Source organism: Corvus kubaryi, unplaced genomic scaffold (genome assembly GCF_017639235.1).
Source record: "Corvus kubaryi isolate FWS band 111438036 unplaced genomic scaffold, C.kubaryi_AGA036_p1.0 37270, whole genome shotgun sequence".
In the NCBI taxonomy this organism is placed as follows: Eukaryota; Metazoa; Chordata; class Aves; order Passeriformes; family Corvidae; genus Corvus; species Corvus kubaryi.
The window spans coordinates 5,060,281-5,077,490 of NW_024581083.1; the positions used below are offsets into that span (position 1 = coordinate 5,060,281).

The 17,210-nt window shown below is 39.6% G+C and overlaps 1 protein-coding gene across 3 annotated transcripts in view; it reads left to right on the top strand.

The window, feature by feature from the left end:
• ATP10B (ATPase phospholipid transporting 10B (putative)) overlaps window positions 1-17,210 on the top strand; it is a 63,020-nt gene that overhangs the window by 16,455 nt on the left and 29,355 nt on the right. For all 3 annotated transcript variants that reach the window (XM_042025442.1, XM_042025441.1, XM_042025443.1), the window contains 6 exons: window positions 2,121-2,206; window positions 5,478-5,584; window positions 8,819-8,950; window positions 12,972-13,099; window positions 14,223-14,475; window positions 15,351-15,586. In XM_042025442.1, coding sequence (XP_041881376.1) covers window positions 2,121-2,206; window positions 5,478-5,584; window positions 8,819-8,950; window positions 12,972-13,099; window positions 14,223-14,475; window positions 15,351-15,586 — 942 coding nt within the window. The remainder of the gene's footprint in view (window positions 1-2,120; window positions 2,207-5,477; window positions 5,585-8,818; window positions 8,951-12,971; window positions 13,100-14,222; window positions 14,476-15,350; window positions 15,587-17,210) is intronic.

The window sequence follows — 17,210 nt, forward strand, 5'->3', positions numbered from 1 at the left end:
CAGAGCTGATACAGCCACCTGTATCACGCTGTTATTGTAGTGTGTTTGTGTAAACAGTGCATTGGATAAAAAAACCCAGCTCATGAAATATCACACATGCAGATTTTAGTGTGCCAAATTCTTCCTTGTTCTTTGAGCTTTGCTTAGTCCTGTGATTTATGAACTGCATAAAACCCCCTCAGATATGTCTGTCTATAAAGTGACTCTTTAAACAGGGAGGAAATACATATGAACTGAGGCTAGTTCTTCAGTTTAGGATGCAGGAAAGGTGGAGAGAGACTATTTACAAGAGCATGGAGGGACAGGACAAGGGGGAATGGTTTCAAACTGACAGAGAGTAAGTTTAAATGAGATATTAGGAAGATCTTCCCTTTGAGGGGGGCGAAGCCCTGATGCAGGTTGCCCAGAGAAGTTTTGGGGGCCCCATTCCTGGAAGTGTCTAAGGCCTAGTTAAATGGAGCTTGGAACAACCTGGTCTAGTGGAAGGTGTCCCTGCCCATGGGAGGGGTTGTAACAAGATGATCTTTAAGGTCCCTTCCAACCCAAACCATTCTCTGATTCTGTGATATGCTTAGGAATATTGAATACAACTATCTGTAAAAGACAGAGAAAGGATTATTATTTTTTTCCTTTTATGACATTTTTAATTTGGATTTTAAAACACAAAATTCTTGTCACCAAAAGAGAAAAAATTAGAGAGAAGAATCATTCTTCCATACCCCTGTCTATCTAGAAGCCTACTACTTTTCTTTCTTAGCAATGAACATTCCAGGTGACTTTTGTGACTTTTGTATCTTCCTGTTCTCCTGTTGTACAAATACTTCTGGCAAAACCAAGTATGAACTGATTTTCCTGTTAAGTTCACTGAGTTGAACAAGATTCAGCAGAGGTGAAAATTCTCTCTTAACAGGCATTCTAAAAATACTCAGCCACAAGGATCAGAAGGTATACAAAATGCCCTTATATTCCTGAAGCTTGTATATTTCCTCCAACAATTTTTTATCTATGCTCTACTTTTTTGTACTTATGTATATATATATAAAGTATAAAAAAAAAGAATATATGTTTCATTTACGAAAAAAAGAACAAGAGAGAGAAAATAATGTAAACATTAAAGCACAGTGCTTGCTGTAGAAAAAGGTAGGGAGGCCCAGCAGCAGACTTTATTTCCAGCTTTCCTAACAGAGGATTTTATATTAAGTGAGCTTCAGTTCTTTTAAAAATTCTGTGGCACAGCAATAATTATCATCTTTCACATTTCTCACATCCCATTTTTATTACATTTTCTTAATCAAAGATCAAAGTTCTGTGTATTTTTCAGTTAAGACTAAATCACCACTTATGGCAGTCAGGTACCTCTCGTGCTGACTGCTTTCTGGACTGCTTCATGTAGTCCAAACCCCAAGCCATTTCCCTGAACACTGGGGAACTCAAATAAAATCATGCTCAACTCCAAACTCTGTATAAGTGAGCCCTTAGCCTGAAAAGCTTTGTCTCATTTTGTCTCTCCAAGCAGTGTGAGCTTGTTCTTCTGCCTTCCCCCTTCTGGATTTGTTTGTTCATTTTAGTGTTGGGTGGTGGGGTTTTATGCTTAGTCTTGCTTTTCATTTTATTTGATTATGATACATTCATTCAAATGTGTGGTCTCTTTATGATTATACCATCCTGGCCAGTAACATAAGTCTTCTAGCATAATCAAAAATCCTGTTAAATCTTGAAATTCTTTACATTTGAGCTTGCTCTTGGTTGACTACTCTTTTTCTAAGTAATCTGAATATTTCATAGAATCATAGAATCCCAGAATGGTTTGGATTGGAAGGAGCCTTAAAATTCAACTCGTTCTAACCCCCGGTCATGGGCAGAAACACCTTCCACTAGATCAGGTTGCCCAGAGCCCTGCCCAGCCTGGCCTTGAACACTTCCAGGCAGTTGTTATTCCAAGAGGGGGAAATACTCAGCCCTTCTGAAGCTTTGCTTCAGGCTGAATGAGCAAAAATGACTTTGTCTCTCCTTCTAGGGCAAGTGCTCCAAGCCCTTGTGGTCTAAATTAAGCTTCTCTTAGTGTTTAGCATTTCAAGTACTCATTGGATTTGTCTCTCTCACTGTGTTTTCTCTTGCAGGAGACTGTGTTTGAACCCAAATTTTTCCAAAACACCATCGTCTTTGAAATGCCAAACAATGATCTCAGTAAATTCAAAGGTTACATGTAAGTACTTGTTATCCATAAATACCTTTTGGATCTGTACTTTGATATTACTCTTGGAGGAATTGGATGGAAGGAACATATTTTGAGGAAATTGATGGTCGCTATTATCTATTCCCAGATTCAGAAGTCAACATAAGATGTAGACTTGGACTCCGTTTCATGGCAAGGTAGAACCAAGGCTTGGCATTGTATTAGCAGTTGTTTCATACAAATTATTTTCACAAAACTCCAGCTCTCTTCAAAACTTAGACATAAGCTCATTTACGTTTGACCTGATAGTTAGACTAAGCTAGATTTTAGATAAATCCTTCTAATTGTTTAAAGGTATCCAGCTGCATGGCTCTAGTTTCTTCACATTTACAGACAAAATTCGGAGGAATGTCCAAAATGAACGTCCTCTGATAGAAGGCAGGTTACAGCCATCCCTCCCCCACCAGGTTCGGGAAGAAATTCCTCCTAGGAAAAGTGAAAAAACCTATTTATTTAACAAGTAAAGTGCACGCAGGCATGGGGGAAAAAATTGCTAAATAATAAAACCTCTCACTGTGGAGAGAACATGGGTAGATCTCAGAGTCATTTGTGGGTGTGGCTTTCTCCTCTCCGGAGCTGGGGTTCAGTGTGGGCCCCTCCAGGCTGGTGTGTAGGGTCTCCCGGATGATGTTCTGGTGTTGCTGAACAGTCCAGAAGAGAAGAAGAAGAAACTAAAGCCCCAGGCTCTATGCTTTAGCCAACAAACTAGTTAAAACCTAGCTAAAAAACAAGAGAATGCCACTCTCTTCCCTGCTGCAGAGAGCTGTGAGCTGGGAAAAGCAGGAAGGTGCTTTCCTCCGCTCTGCAGCAGCCAGGAATGCAGGGGCATGTGTATCTGTGTCCTTGAACACAAAGCCGCTCACTTTTTTTTCCTCCCTTTCTCTAGGACCCAGCTTAAAGACACAGAAAGGCATAGGATTCATGTCTGGCAAAGGGCAGATGATAGGGAATACAGTATCATACAGTAACCCCAGGACAGGTATCCAAGACCTAATAAACAATCCAGATTTTCTTCTTATTAGGAATGTAGAAAAAGCAAATATGCATCCAAAATACTTTTGAACCAATGCATTAAACTAGTATAAAAAAGTAGGGTGGGTTTCTTTTTTGTCTTTCTTCATTAAATAATTCTGGCACAGGCATAACAGCAAATTCATCAGATTTAACCCTATTCATGAATTATAAGGTAAATTTCTATGTCATGGCTCATGTCCTAAAATTCTCTTACCCTCCAATACAGAGCAGCCTGTCCCAAGGCCCTCTTCAGAGTGGTCATCAGTCCATGCTGATTCCCACACAACAGTAGAGAATTGTCCAAAATACCTACTGCCCCAGACCAAATGCATGTCCCATTATTATGCGAATAATTTAACTGCATGAATGTGCCAGAATACTCATCCATGCCCCAGCTTTGCTAAGTTTACCAATAGATAAACTAGGAGTTAATGACTCTGCAAGAAACTGTGAGTGTTGTATCTGGAAGAGCTGCAAAATGGCTGGATCTCTGATGGAGTAAACCAGAGTTCTCTCCCATTAGCACGGGACTGTGTCTAATCTGGTTTTGAGGTTGTGCCCTGTAAGAATGGTGCCTCTAATAGCAATGCCATTTCTCCTTTGCTGCAACATCTTACAAGGGGAAAAGAGGTCAAGTTTGTATTGATTGCTGGCTGTGGTTGTTGGCTTCAGGGTATAATCTAAATTGAAGCTATTCTTCCAATTAGCCTGCTGTAATACAGCAAAGAGCACTGAGATTATAGAAATGTAGGAGATACGTCACAAGAAAACACACACAAATACACACCCTTAGGACCCAGGACTGACTTCAAAATATTCAACTTTCAACTGAAAGTCTGTAACAGAAATATCTTTGGTGAATGCCTATGATCTCACCTGCTTGATGGAACACTTAGAATTAGCTGCCCTTCTCTTCCCACTTCAGGGATAGAAGAACTAATTTTCTGGGGAAAATTACTTGCTAAGAGTTAGTGGAGTTTCTGTCTTTGGTCTGCTGAGATTTGAGTTATTTTGTAAACACAAATTACTTGGAGCAGGCTACCTTTTTCTCCAAGAACCCTTAATAACTTATTAAGGCTCTATTGCCTTGCTATAAAATGTCAGGATTACTCTCTGCTAAAAATGATAGGAGATAACTTAGTGACATCCATCTCACATGTCGAATCACAGAAAATTCTGTTCAAGGGGATGCAAGAAGGCTTCTATTAAATGAGTTCCCCACGGCTGAATTTAGATTCCAAGATAAACAGATTTCTGGCATTATGTTTTTACAATTCCACCATCTGTAGATTGTTGGCACCTGCACCTTTTCCCTTGTCCAGTTCAAGTCATGTAATCATGTGCAGCTGCACTTAGACATAGGACTGTACTTAGCCCTGATATAACACCTAGCCTTGCCCTTTGTTTGAGAGTTGTGACTGTTTACTGGTAAATGAAATGCAAAATATCAAATAGAAAGTAGAGAGAGATGATTATACTAGGAAAAAAACTCTTTTCCCACCCTGACATTTACAAAAAAACAAGACAAAGTATCTGAAGTGGAAGCTCTCAGCTTTGGTAAGATCTCAGGAGGAACCTACCAGTGTAAAATAAAAGCTGGGGTAGGGGTAGGCGTGTGCCATTAATTTTCAGAGCCAAGTAACAAATTACCTGCCTGATGGAGCACTGACTTTATGGTTTTCATCAGTATGTTCTGCTAGCAGAAGGATCTGGTGAGTGATGGGGCACCCTTAGCCAGGATGAAAAGTCTTCTATCCAGGATGAGAATGAGGATGAGCTCCTCAGCCTAAAGACTGCTTGAGTGAACTGAAATTCACAAAGACCTTTGGTGGCTGACAGAGTGACAGAGGCTCTTGCAGGGTATAGATGTATTCATCTGAACCTCTGCTCATCTTTCTAAAAAAAATGTCTCTGTAAGAAGTTGCAGAATTACCCTTGTTTTCTTTCATAAGATACTGAATCTGCCAGGTAAGTTTCCAAGTGAAAGCCAAACTTGCTTTGTATTTGCATCATGACACACACTGCGCACGTGGTCTTTAAAAGAAAGACTTAGACTTCTCTGTAACTTTTTGCTGGAGTCTTCCTTGAAACTGAAGGAATTAAAAGCAAAATAGGGCCTTCAAAGTTGCTTGATTTCAGCTTGAAACAGACATGCACGAAAAAATTTTGTTTAACGCCCCATTAGAACAGAAAAATTAATTGCTCTATTTGATTTTATTTCTTCTAGGGAGAAACCAAACCATGAACGGGTAGGTTTTAACATTGAAAACCTCTTGCTTCGTGGATGTACCATCAGAAATACTGAGGCTGCAGTAGGAATTGTTATATATGCAGGTAAGACATATTTTTATTTAGGTTAACTGAGAATTTCCCTGTAAATATCCCTAAAGAAATAAGTATAGTCTAATATTGTAACATAATTTCACGTTTTGTTTTAAAAACTAGTAGTGCACAGAAAAAGTATATAACTTTTTTTTAAATAACTCATTCATCTCCAAAGCCAGCAAGTCTTGCACTGGGTCTTTGGCAAGTGACCGTATCCTTGTGCATGTCAAATATCTTGTAAAAATATCCAGAGAAGTAAAAAATTGCTAAGGTGTATTTAACCCTCAGCTCTGGCTATACTAGTAATTCCATCTGTCATAAAATCTACACAGCTCCCCTAAGGGAGGTCTCACTGGCTCCTCAGGGTAGAAACAGGAGCTGCTGAAGAACTAATTAGAAAAAAAACCCGAGTCATCTGTGGATTTAATTCATCCATTCAATCTGTGCCAGTGTCAGCAGGCAGGAGGCAGTGAGGCAGCAGCTGGAGGTGACAGAAAAGGCAAGCAGCAGCATAGGTTTGTACTGACATAGACAAAGTGTGTCTGTGCAACCATGAATTTCATGCAGGACACACATGGACAAAAAAAGATGGTGTTGATGCCCAGATCAAATGCAGCAGTGCCAGGTCCAGCAGTGGGTCAGTTCATCTGTTTCTCAGCATCTTTTACCTTTGGAGTGTTACCACTGCTTTTACTTAGTGAGCATGATTTATCATTGCCTTTGCAGCTGTGACCTCTTCTGCATTGGATAGAGTGTATCAGCTACCTTCTTATTTGTAGATTAAATAAAAGTCAATTCAAACACAACAATTAATCCCATTAGCTATTATTATCTTTCCAAAAGAGTTATATTAACTGTTTTATGTCTGATCAGCAGCAAGGGGTTCAGGGTTGAGCCACCTAAGAGAAAAGAGAAGTCAAATCTTTACAAGAGTCATTTAGCTGAGATTAATCTCCACAGCCCAGAACAATTTACCTGAAAACAGACTTGTTTATTTTACTACTACACTGCACTCTAAATGTCTGTAGCTCCCATATCTTACCAAGGTAGCTTTGCTTTTGTAGGTCTTTCATTGTGTGTCCCTCTTAACACCACATGCAAGGGTGGTGCCCACCAGGCAGAGGAGGAGAGCCAGAGCCAAACTCAGCAACCTTTTTTTTTCCGAAGTATCTACTATATAAAAATCTCAGTAGGGATCATTCCCAATATAATAGGAGTAATTTATCTTCCCTTCTCCTGTTGCTGTTCCTAGTTTTCTTCTGTTTAGCTCAGATTTCTCAGTATGTTCCCTTGACCACCAGCAGAGATCATAATGTGGATCTCCATTTATGTTGCTTAAGCTGCCAGTAGCAAAGGTTGGAGTTTTAAAGTTGTTCCCAAGATGTGGTGGTTTTCATATGAGTAAGTCTTCAAATCAATTTCCACCTGAGTTCTTATTGTTAATGTCAGCATGAAAGTTTATTCTTTTTTTCCTAAAATTAGACTGGCTTCAGTCAGTATCACCTTCATTTCTAGGGTTCTTTGACATTGATTATACTCTGGCTTTTAATGATGGTCTGTGACCATTTCTGAACAATCAAGATCAGTCACATAATAAGATGGCACACTTTCCGTTTTTGTAACTCTATTACTCCTCAAACTTTCTTTCTAATGGAAGCCTTTGTGAGGAGTACAGGCATCACTTAGTGAGATTGCTTGGTCTGTGCAGTTCTCATCTGACCCAAGGATTGTTATACTTTTCATGGCTACCCAAATTGTTCTACACAAAGCGACAGCATTAAAGCACAAAAATCTCATTACAGAGTGACAGCCAATGTAGTTTTCTCATTGTGGTTGGGACAGCAGTAAGAATTATATGCTTTTCAAATACTGAAGTACCAGAAAGAAGTTTTAGATGAGCCCATCAGCATCCAGAAATAGAGAGACAAGGTACCATTGGGGTGGTAGGTGAGGTGCTGTGTTTCATGGCATAGGGAAGTGTGAGGATTAGAGGAGAACAAAGCAGTTTATTCCTCATATTTCTGATTTTCTGTTCCTTACAAGATGATAACTGTGTTACAGAAGTATTCTTTTCCTAATGGTAACCTAAAGTGGAAAGGAATGGTAGAACTGATATTTGGAAAGAAGCTCTTAACGATTTCTTCCTGAAATAAATTCATCAGCACTTCCTTGAGCATTTTCTGGGAGGGATTAGAGGGGTTTGGCTTGTTTTTTTTTTCAACACAAAGCATTCCATTCTGCCTGACACAAAAGAAAAGTGAGGAACAAGATTCACACAGCTGCTGGAGGAACAGAAATGCAAGCAGCAGTCCCATCCCCTTCAGTGCACTTCAGTGGTTAGAGAATTTGTTCACCAAAGGGAAGGCTTAGGGTTTGTTCTCAGTTCTGCCTATATGGGAGTGAACATACATCTCCTGCTTCACAAGCTGTACACTGAATACCTGCCTAAGTGGAACGAGTGGGTTTGTACTTACATGTTGAGTTGGAAAGGCAGGGGCACTGGTAGTATAAACTGGTCCCACTGACACAGCTCCAGGTTGTGTAAATAATTACATATTCATTGGAATAGTAAACAAGGAGCCCCAGCTCTTGAGTGAATGTCCTGAACATCAGGATGGAGAGTAATTTTCTCTGTAGTTCTCTTCTTAATTAACAATCTTTGATGTAAACCTGGAATGAATCCAGCAGGTGTGATTGAACTGGACCTAACTTACAGATTTTGGGTTAAATCACTTCCCTAGAGAAAGCTAAACGGTGGTTTGGAAAACAGTCCTTGTCACACACATCATGCACATGCACAAAAAAACTAAATACAAGTCTGCAGGGTCTGTATTTTCAGGGAAAAGGGCTGTAGAAATAAACGTGAAAGATACCATTTAATACAGCAACAGATGGTGTCCCAATATCCCAGTTGTGGAGCCACAGTTTAGATAATATTAATAGAATTGAAAAAGTAATTTCTGCTTCTTGACTTTTTACAGCACATCTCTTTTTCCATTAGAGGTATAGCAGTTCAATTCTAATTCACTAAGTTTAAGGACTGGGGATTCTTTTATTTCTCGTCAGTTTTGTCAGTACTTTACAACCAAATATTGAAAAGCTTAATATTAACGTTTTTCCACTGACTTGTTGAATTTTATTTCATATACAAAATGTATCTAGTGGTTTTTAAATACTTTTAAAAAACCAAACCAAAATACAAAATATTACATAAACGTGATGATATTCATTTGTGTTTTCAAGGTCATGAAACAAAGGCCATGCTAAATAACAGCGGTCCTCGTTACAAGCGCAGCAGATTAGAGCGACGGATGAATATGGATATTTTCTTATGTGTGGGACTCCTATTTGTGATGTGCCTTGTTGGAGCTATAGGTATGAAGCACTGACAAAAATCTTTCTCCTAAATGGAGATTGTTATGAATGAATGTCTTGGTTTGAAAGACAGGTGTCTGCTAAGGAAGGCAGGAGCCTCCCTTGGAATGGCAGATGCAACCCCCTTCCCTCTAGTTATTATAATTTTGAAATCAAGGGGCTTTTAGGCAAAGATGTGGAAAATAGGAATAACAGTTCTTTACTATTATATATCTATATGTGTTTAACCAGTCAAACAAACAACAATAACTATGGCAGTAACAGCAAACAATCACAAACCCAGTCCCAGCCTTCTCGTCTGTCAGGCCCTTTCCCCTTGGGTGCAGTTCCGCTCGCAGCCGGCAGGGGCGCTGGCGGCTCCCGGTGAGCAGGGCAGGTGCAATGGATCCCCCGCGGCTGCAGGGGGCGCTCCGGAGCGAGCTCGGGGAGCACGCGGCACTGGTGCCCCGGTATCCCGGGAAGGGATGGAACAAAGGCTTCACAAACCCCTGGGCAGCTGGCCCCAGTGTCCGGCTGGACCCTTGGGAACAGCAGGCTGGAATGGCAGGCTGGAACGGCAGGCACGAGCACAAATCCCGGGTGGCAGACGAGATGTATCCAAACGGGGAACGCCCCTGGAGGTCTGGGCAGGCAGGGTGAGCACGGCTACAACGTAGCGAAGGCTCAAAGCAACGGCGGGTCAGGGCGGCCACAGCCCAGCTCCCAGCGGGGTAGGGAAGGCGGGCTTTGGGATCCCGGGGCTTCTCCAGCAGAAGGAAAAGCAGCCGAAGAAAGCAGCCTCCCTCTCTGTCCAAACACCGAGACCGAATGCCCACACACCCAGGTGAAACAAAAGAGTAGCCAGCTCCTTTGTTTTGAAGTATCCAGCCATTTGTTCCCCTAGCAACATGTATGGGGAAAACTCCTTTAACAGAAAAAAAAAACCCAGGAGAGCTCCTAAAACCCCAACAATCAATTATGTGGGTTTAAATAAGTTACTGCCTTTTGTCCAGGCCTCTGGCAGCAGGCAGTCGCATTATTGAGGTGGCCAGCACTCCAAGACCCACTCTCATTTGCAAGTTCTTTAATAATGGCTGATTCAGTCTATTATAGAATGAATTATTTATTAATAGGCACAAAACTAACAAATGTCAGACTTAAAACAGACTATTACTACACAGGAATAAGACAAATGGGAATACTAGTATTATACACGTGGGGTTAAAGGTACCATGAAATTTACAGCTAGCTAAGAAATAGTGTAAGTTAGGATCCATTGTTTCTTACCACCAAATTGTTGAAGGGGCACACATCGAAATCCTTTCCCTCAATTTCCGGAAAAGTAACCACGGAACCTATGTCCAGACTTCTGGAAGAAATCTTCTCACATGTTCCCAAGGGGTGTGTAAGAGACTTCTGCCTCTGTGATAATTCATGAGGACTTTTACAGACATAAGAACCATGTTTTTTGGTAACCGGTATTTATTTTCTTTCATCTCTTTCCACATCCGCTCTCATACAAAGATGTATACTCAGGGCTAGGGCTCAGACTCTCAGTTGCCTGGAGATGCCTGGAGCCCTTGCTGGGCTCTCTGACCCCTTGCTGGGCTATTAATCTGGCCTGAGTTATCTCTTCCAAATGCCCCAGCTATGAGAGAGAGGGAGCCACAGTGATTAAAATCAATCTTGTAGACATGAGTGAAATCTAAAGCAGAATGCTCTTGGTGTCCTTAGACCGTCCTTGTTGTTTCCAATGGATGAGTTAAAATGGCAGACCTGAGCAATTCAGATGAAGAAAACCCACTCATGGCTATAAATGTTTCAGATAAGATTCATCCCCACCATGGTATAATACATGTAAAGCAAGAGAAAGCCGTTCTGTGACTTCATTGTAGGAATTGGTATTTGCCAGCTGACATCTTCCTTCCTTCCTGAGCACTTCCTGAGGGGGTGTTTGTTCCTTGTGCATAAGAGAAAAAGTAAAATTATTTTGCTTTACTTTCATTTCAGTAGCGTCTTCCTCTAATATGTTTGGGAGTGATATTAGACAGAGACACACAATTTAGAACCTAGCTGCTCATAACTAATTCATTCAGTTTACATCCTCCATGGCTTCCTTCCTTCTCACAGCCCTTTTACATCAGGCTGTGAGATGGAATAATTGCTTATGTTCGAATAGCCTGCTTTTTTCTGGGGTCCTTGCAGGTGAACACATGAATTTAGTAACTGGTGTTAACTGACTGGAGTTTACTGGATTGCTAATCACAAAAAGATCATCTTTGCTGTGTGTGCTGCTTGCCTTCTAGCTCTTATTATAATCTGTCCCAGGCAGGCCAGAATTAATAGAATCTCATAATTCTGAGCAAAGGACCAAATTTTAACTCCACTGACTTTTACATGGGGCAATGCTTTAAAGAGAAAACAGGAGCTCCCATGAGCCCATTTTTCTTTTAATTTGTTTTGTTTTAGTGATAACTTGCTTAGTGCTACTGCTCTGATTTAATGACAGTCAAATCAAGTTTTCCTGTGCCTGCCCTGGAGGTATGGTATGTGGCATACCAGTCAGTCATCCGTGTAATACCATGAGAAGTAAGGGCCATCCAAAACAAATAAACAATTGAACTGACTTAATCACTTCTTTCATTTTACTGCTTCATGTTGCAGTGGGCCTTTTTGGCACCAAAAGGGGATTTCAGTTTGACAACTGAGCTCTGTGTGAGGGAGAGATTTTATTTTCCTTGTTTCCTGTCTGCTGTCATGGGGATTTAGAGGCTTGTCTTTGTCTGGTGTGTAGGAGCCCTTGAGAAATAAAATCCTTCAATTTAAGGTTTAAAGAATTCTCAGATGAAAAAATCTGCATTTAAAAAATAATTTATCTGCTCAGCTTAAAAGAAATCAAGTGAAACATGTAGAACAGTAAAAAGTCCATTAGCTTTCATCCAACCAAAACGTCCAGAGGCTTTACCATGACTTTGTGCTTTGCAGCCTTGTCTGAATGTAGGGTTCGAGGAAGAAGTATCACTGGTGGATCAGTTATCAGGATTGTTTTTGCACACTGTGATAAATTGGGGTAAGAAGTGGCTTGTAGAGCAGATTTGTCCTTATTCAGATGTGACTGTGGTCTGAAGCAGCCAGAGACCATTGCCAAAATAATTTCAATATTTTTGGCAGCATTTTAATAGGCAGATGCTGCAAAACAACTGCTAGGTTCACTGGTGCTAATGAAAGTTTTACTGGAGCTGGATATGCAATGTGGACTGATAGAGGTTTTTGGCATCTGGACAAATGATGCAACGAGTGGAACCAAGTTGTTGCCTTAGCTCCGTGGGAAGTTTCTGATGCTGTAAATTTAATAATGTCCTTGAGAAAAGTTTATTTCAATAAGGACAGTATGGAAAGTGGTAAAACAATTGTGATGGGATGTTGTTAAGTCCTGGAACAGAGGCTTTGTTGTAACAGTGCAATAATATCTACTGGTGTTTAAAACACAGAGGAAGAAACAGTATGGGATATGATTTAATTGAAGGAATGTAAAGATGAGTTGCCCAGACTGAATTTAGGGGGTTTGTCAACTCTTAACAAAGACAGATGGAAATCAAGAATGGCCAGGGAGAATAAGAAATATTTTAGTTTGCCTATATACAAAGGTTCTAAGTTTTATTTCTGTAACAGGAAAGAGAGTCTTCAGCACTGAGGATTTTTATGGGTAGGTGATAGAGATGGAGTCTTCCAGCAGGGAAGCGTAGAATGAGAAAAGATCTGTGCAGAGTTAAGAGCCATAGAGAACACCTGCTGAAGCAGAGATGAATTAAAACATCCCTGAATATTTATTTCTCACTAGCGTATCAATTATGTGCATGTGCTACACAGATCTGCAGGTGCTTTGCATTCTCCAAAATATTTGCAGCATTGCTTGGGGAGCATTGTTTTGGAAATGCTCTCTCTGTTTTATTACCAGAGCAGTCCATATCTGCACATTTCAGAAGCTTTGTCACTTGCTTCACTGCTCAGCCGATTTCAATCTCGTATCTCATTCCTACAGCGCATGGCATTTGGACAGGAAACTTTTGGGAGCACCCACCTTATGATGTCCCAGATGGGAATGGCAATTTTGTGTCTCCAGTTCTTGCTGGTTTCTACATGTTCCTGACAATGATAATCCTGTTGCAGGTAAAAGACAAAAACCTCTCTGTTACCTCCAAGGAAGAAGCTACTCAAATTTGAATATAATCACTAATGAACAATCAATATCAACTAATAGCTGTGCAGTGCCTTCTTAATTCTATTTGAAAATATTGCTAGGAGTGTTTCAAATCATCCAGGTGTGAAATAGTTTATTTTTTTTTTCTTTCTAACTGCAGATTTTTTTTCTTGCTATTGAAACTGCACAAGGCTATAAATAGGAAACACACGTATAATATCTTTAACTCAGAATATCTAGCAGATGCAATAAAGAGGATGTTTACATCCAAATGTCAGCTTTTTTTTTCTGCCTATATCCAGAATTCCAAACTAAGGATGCCACTTAACATCTCAGAAAAACAGTGAAACAAAAATTTCCAGTTTGTCAGTGGGGAATAATAACTAGGTATGGTTCATCTAGTCTAGGAAAGAAGCTAAATTGGAAGTAGGATACTTGTATATCTGAGTGTGATTAAGTCTAATTGGGAAAGAATATTTTATTGGGTGAGGAAAAGAATTACATTTACTTTTCAGATTTCTTGATGTCACTGCTGACATTTACATGGACAGAATTTCTTTAATATGAACAAAATCTGAATATACTTTCAGAGCTGCTCAGGGATTCCTTGGGGGATTATACTTCATTACTGAAACAGAATATCTGTGCATCTAAAGAAATCATTATTATTTCAGGGCAAGGAAGATCGTGGGTGGAAGATCTTGTGTGCAAAGTAATGGTTTATGAAACTTTTCTACACTAAGAGTTAGTCTGTTTTAGTCCATCCTTTCAGAGTTTCAGAAGGGTAAGAACAAGCATGATCCTATGTCCAGAAAATGTGCTTTGTAAGGGCATCCTCTGAAAGACCCATCTTTGAATTTGGTACTCTAGGAGTTTTGTCTTAAGTTTGCCACTTATTATCCCTGTTTCTCCATTGCTATTGTGTGCAGGATTTTTTTTTTCTTCCCTGAGTTATTATTCATCAGTACTATAATATGTCTCTAGGAAGAACTGTTTCTTTGGAAATCATTAGTATGCCTATGCCAGGACACTGCTGGTAGAAAGCAGCAAAATTTTTATCACTGCTCACTGAGAATTTAAACTCTCTTTCAGATTTTAATCCCTATTTCTCTTTATGTGTCAATTGAGTTGGTCAAATTGGTCCAAGTCTTCTTAATTCACAATGACATTGACCTATATGATGAAGAAGCAGATTTGCCCATCCAGTGCCGTGCCCTCACTATTACTGAAGACCTCGGACAAATCCAGTATATCTTCTCAGACAAAACTGGGACACTAACAGAAAACAAAATGGTATTCCGACGCTGTACTGTTGATGGAATTGAGTTTTCCCATCAGGAAAATGGTGAGAGACACTTTTATATAATTGCTGGTTTTGTCTGAGCAATTAAATGTTATTAATTTAAATATTAAACCTACTGAGCCCTCTGATTGAATGTAGACCTTTGTGGATTAGTCACTATTTTGTGAGTGATTGCTGATACAGAGATTCACAAAAGTGAAGGCATTTTAAATGATTCAGAAGTCATATGGGAAAGGTTTTCCAGATCCTTCTGCAGGCACCTCCAGGATTTACCCTGCATTCAGTATCCACTAGAGCACATCAAAAGAACATTTTCTCTTTCATTTCTAAGTGAACACTGGACAACCTTTTATAAGCTCACAAACTGATATTAGTTAGTATTTAAACTCAGTGGGTGCAAAAGTAATTACCATACACTTCCGTGTGGTATGAAAAATACAGGCACTCTTTCCTGAAAGTGGATTCTGGCTGCAGTCCAGATCTGAAGGATCTTGGCAATTGGTGTTCTGAATTCAGGAGGTTGACTCAGGCCCCTCCTTCATCATTACTTTCATGCTCTATGTAGTGGAAAGGATCCTGTTAAGATGGCAAGCAGCTGCCAGAGAGATGTTTGTGTTCTGTGACAGAAAATATTAGCAAATTTGTGAATTACCGTATTTCACTCTCCTATTCCAAATGCAAAAAGCAGCTGAAGAGACAAAACATTTAGAGAAGCCCATAAAACTGACTGATCACTTTGAAAACACATTTTCTTGCAATAATAACAGTAGCAGTTGCCAGAAACTGCAGGGGACAGTGAAATTTTTCTGGTGCTAAAACGTTTTGGCTTTAGTTTAGTTTGTTTCAGGTTTTTTAACTGATCAAGGAATTCCTCCTAAACAATGGAAATGAGGTAAGGTTGCATTTTTCTTTCACAGCCAGGCGCCTGAAAACACACAAAGAGTTGGATTTAGACAATGAGGACTTTGCAAAACTTCAACATTTCACTCTTCCTCCCATGAATCTTGAGAAACCAGCCACTTATAAGCACAATAGCATGAGAACTTTGAGGAGGTGCCAGAGCGCCCGGGCACGTTTTCAGGGGCACACAAGGAACAGGTCAGTCGGTCGACGTGACAGCAACCAGTCTCAAGTGGCTTTCAGCAGCACCATTGTGAGTACCAACAGACTGAGCTAACACCTTTTAAGTTATGCCTTCTATTGCATTTTGTGTTGGAGAAATCCAAGCCTTTTCAGAGCTAAGAGAGGGAAGGGGGAGACAAAAAATCACAGTCCTCGATTGGAGCATGCAGGCCGCAGTCAAGGGGGTTCAGAATCTGTTGCAATTTAGGTCTGAAACTTCCCAAATTCACAAACAGCCTAATTAAAGTCAGACTGTTCTGCTCTTCTTGAAAGTGTTTTAACAGACATTTTAGACAATGCTTTTGTGAACACTAAGAGAAGGTCATACACTTTCAACATTAGAATTCCAATTAAAATTAAAGGTCTTGAATATACGTACAAATCTTCATTAAAAGAAGTCTAACAAATGCAGCATTCTCAGAACTTTTTTTGCCGCAATTGTTATAAGATACTATATTACCTCATTCAATTCCACTGTCATGTAGTAGATTCTACTCAACACTCCTACTTTTCTTGGAATGTGGGTGTTCTGTCAGTTGCTATCCTAGCATTTTCCAACCCAAACCTCATGAGTTGCTGAGAACATCTCAGTGGATTCTTGAAAACACATGAGTCATGACTTCTCAGAACTTCTTGTAGGTAATGACTATTGAAAGGTGATAAAGAAATTTCTTGCCAGTGTATTTTCCAATTATATTTTTCACTGACAGGTCTTTTCTTTTTCTTCTAGAAATAACCTTTTTTTTTTAATTCACTGTAAAGCAATATCTGAGGAGCTAGTATCAAATACCTCTTTTGTAGAAGATTCAGCTGCTTTCATGGAAATAACCAGCCTTAGTTGATCATAGGTGTCATTCTATCTGGATAAACTGTTTAACCCCCATGACACTTCTGAAGATGTAGTAAAAATGGAGCCATTTAGATATTGCACAGAACCTGCCCTGTATGATGTCCTTTACATGACATAGTACTAACCCTTTTTGCCAGCTGAGCCAATTCCCTATTAATAAAACAGAGATAATAAATTTTTTCATGTCTCTATGGTTCCTGCCCTTTGGAACTTACATCACCTTGTCTGATGCATTTTTACTCTGCTACAAATCTGCAGCATCCTGAGTAGCCCTGGAATACAGTGTGTTGTAAGCCTGTGTGTATGTCAGCAGACAGAGGTTTGAAAGAAAAATCCATCTTTCAACAATAGAACATGATAGAGAATTAACATTTACTCTCTCTACCTTTAGGTGTTCTTATGAATTAAGAGAGTGACAGTACATTTCCTTCTATATGTAATAGTTCAAATAAGTAGTGCCTTGCTATTAGAAGCATTTAATAAAGATTTCCATTGTCCTATGGTCATCAGGTTTTCATGCCATCAAGTAGAAGAAATGCTATAAAGTTAATGAGGAAACCTTTAAACTGAATGGCACTAGACATTTTATATCAACAGTTTCACTAACAAAATTGTTAACATTTTAAATGTAAATTTAAGTGATCACCATCGTTAGTGCTGTTTTATTCAGTTTTCTTTTTTGCTTGGTTAGGGTTTTTAATATATGTTCAGGCTGAAAATTCGGGTCAGCGCTGTTTTCACTTAATGTGAAGAAGAAGATGAAAAAAAAGTTCTGATAAATTCTGATTTGTTTTGTTTAGTTTTG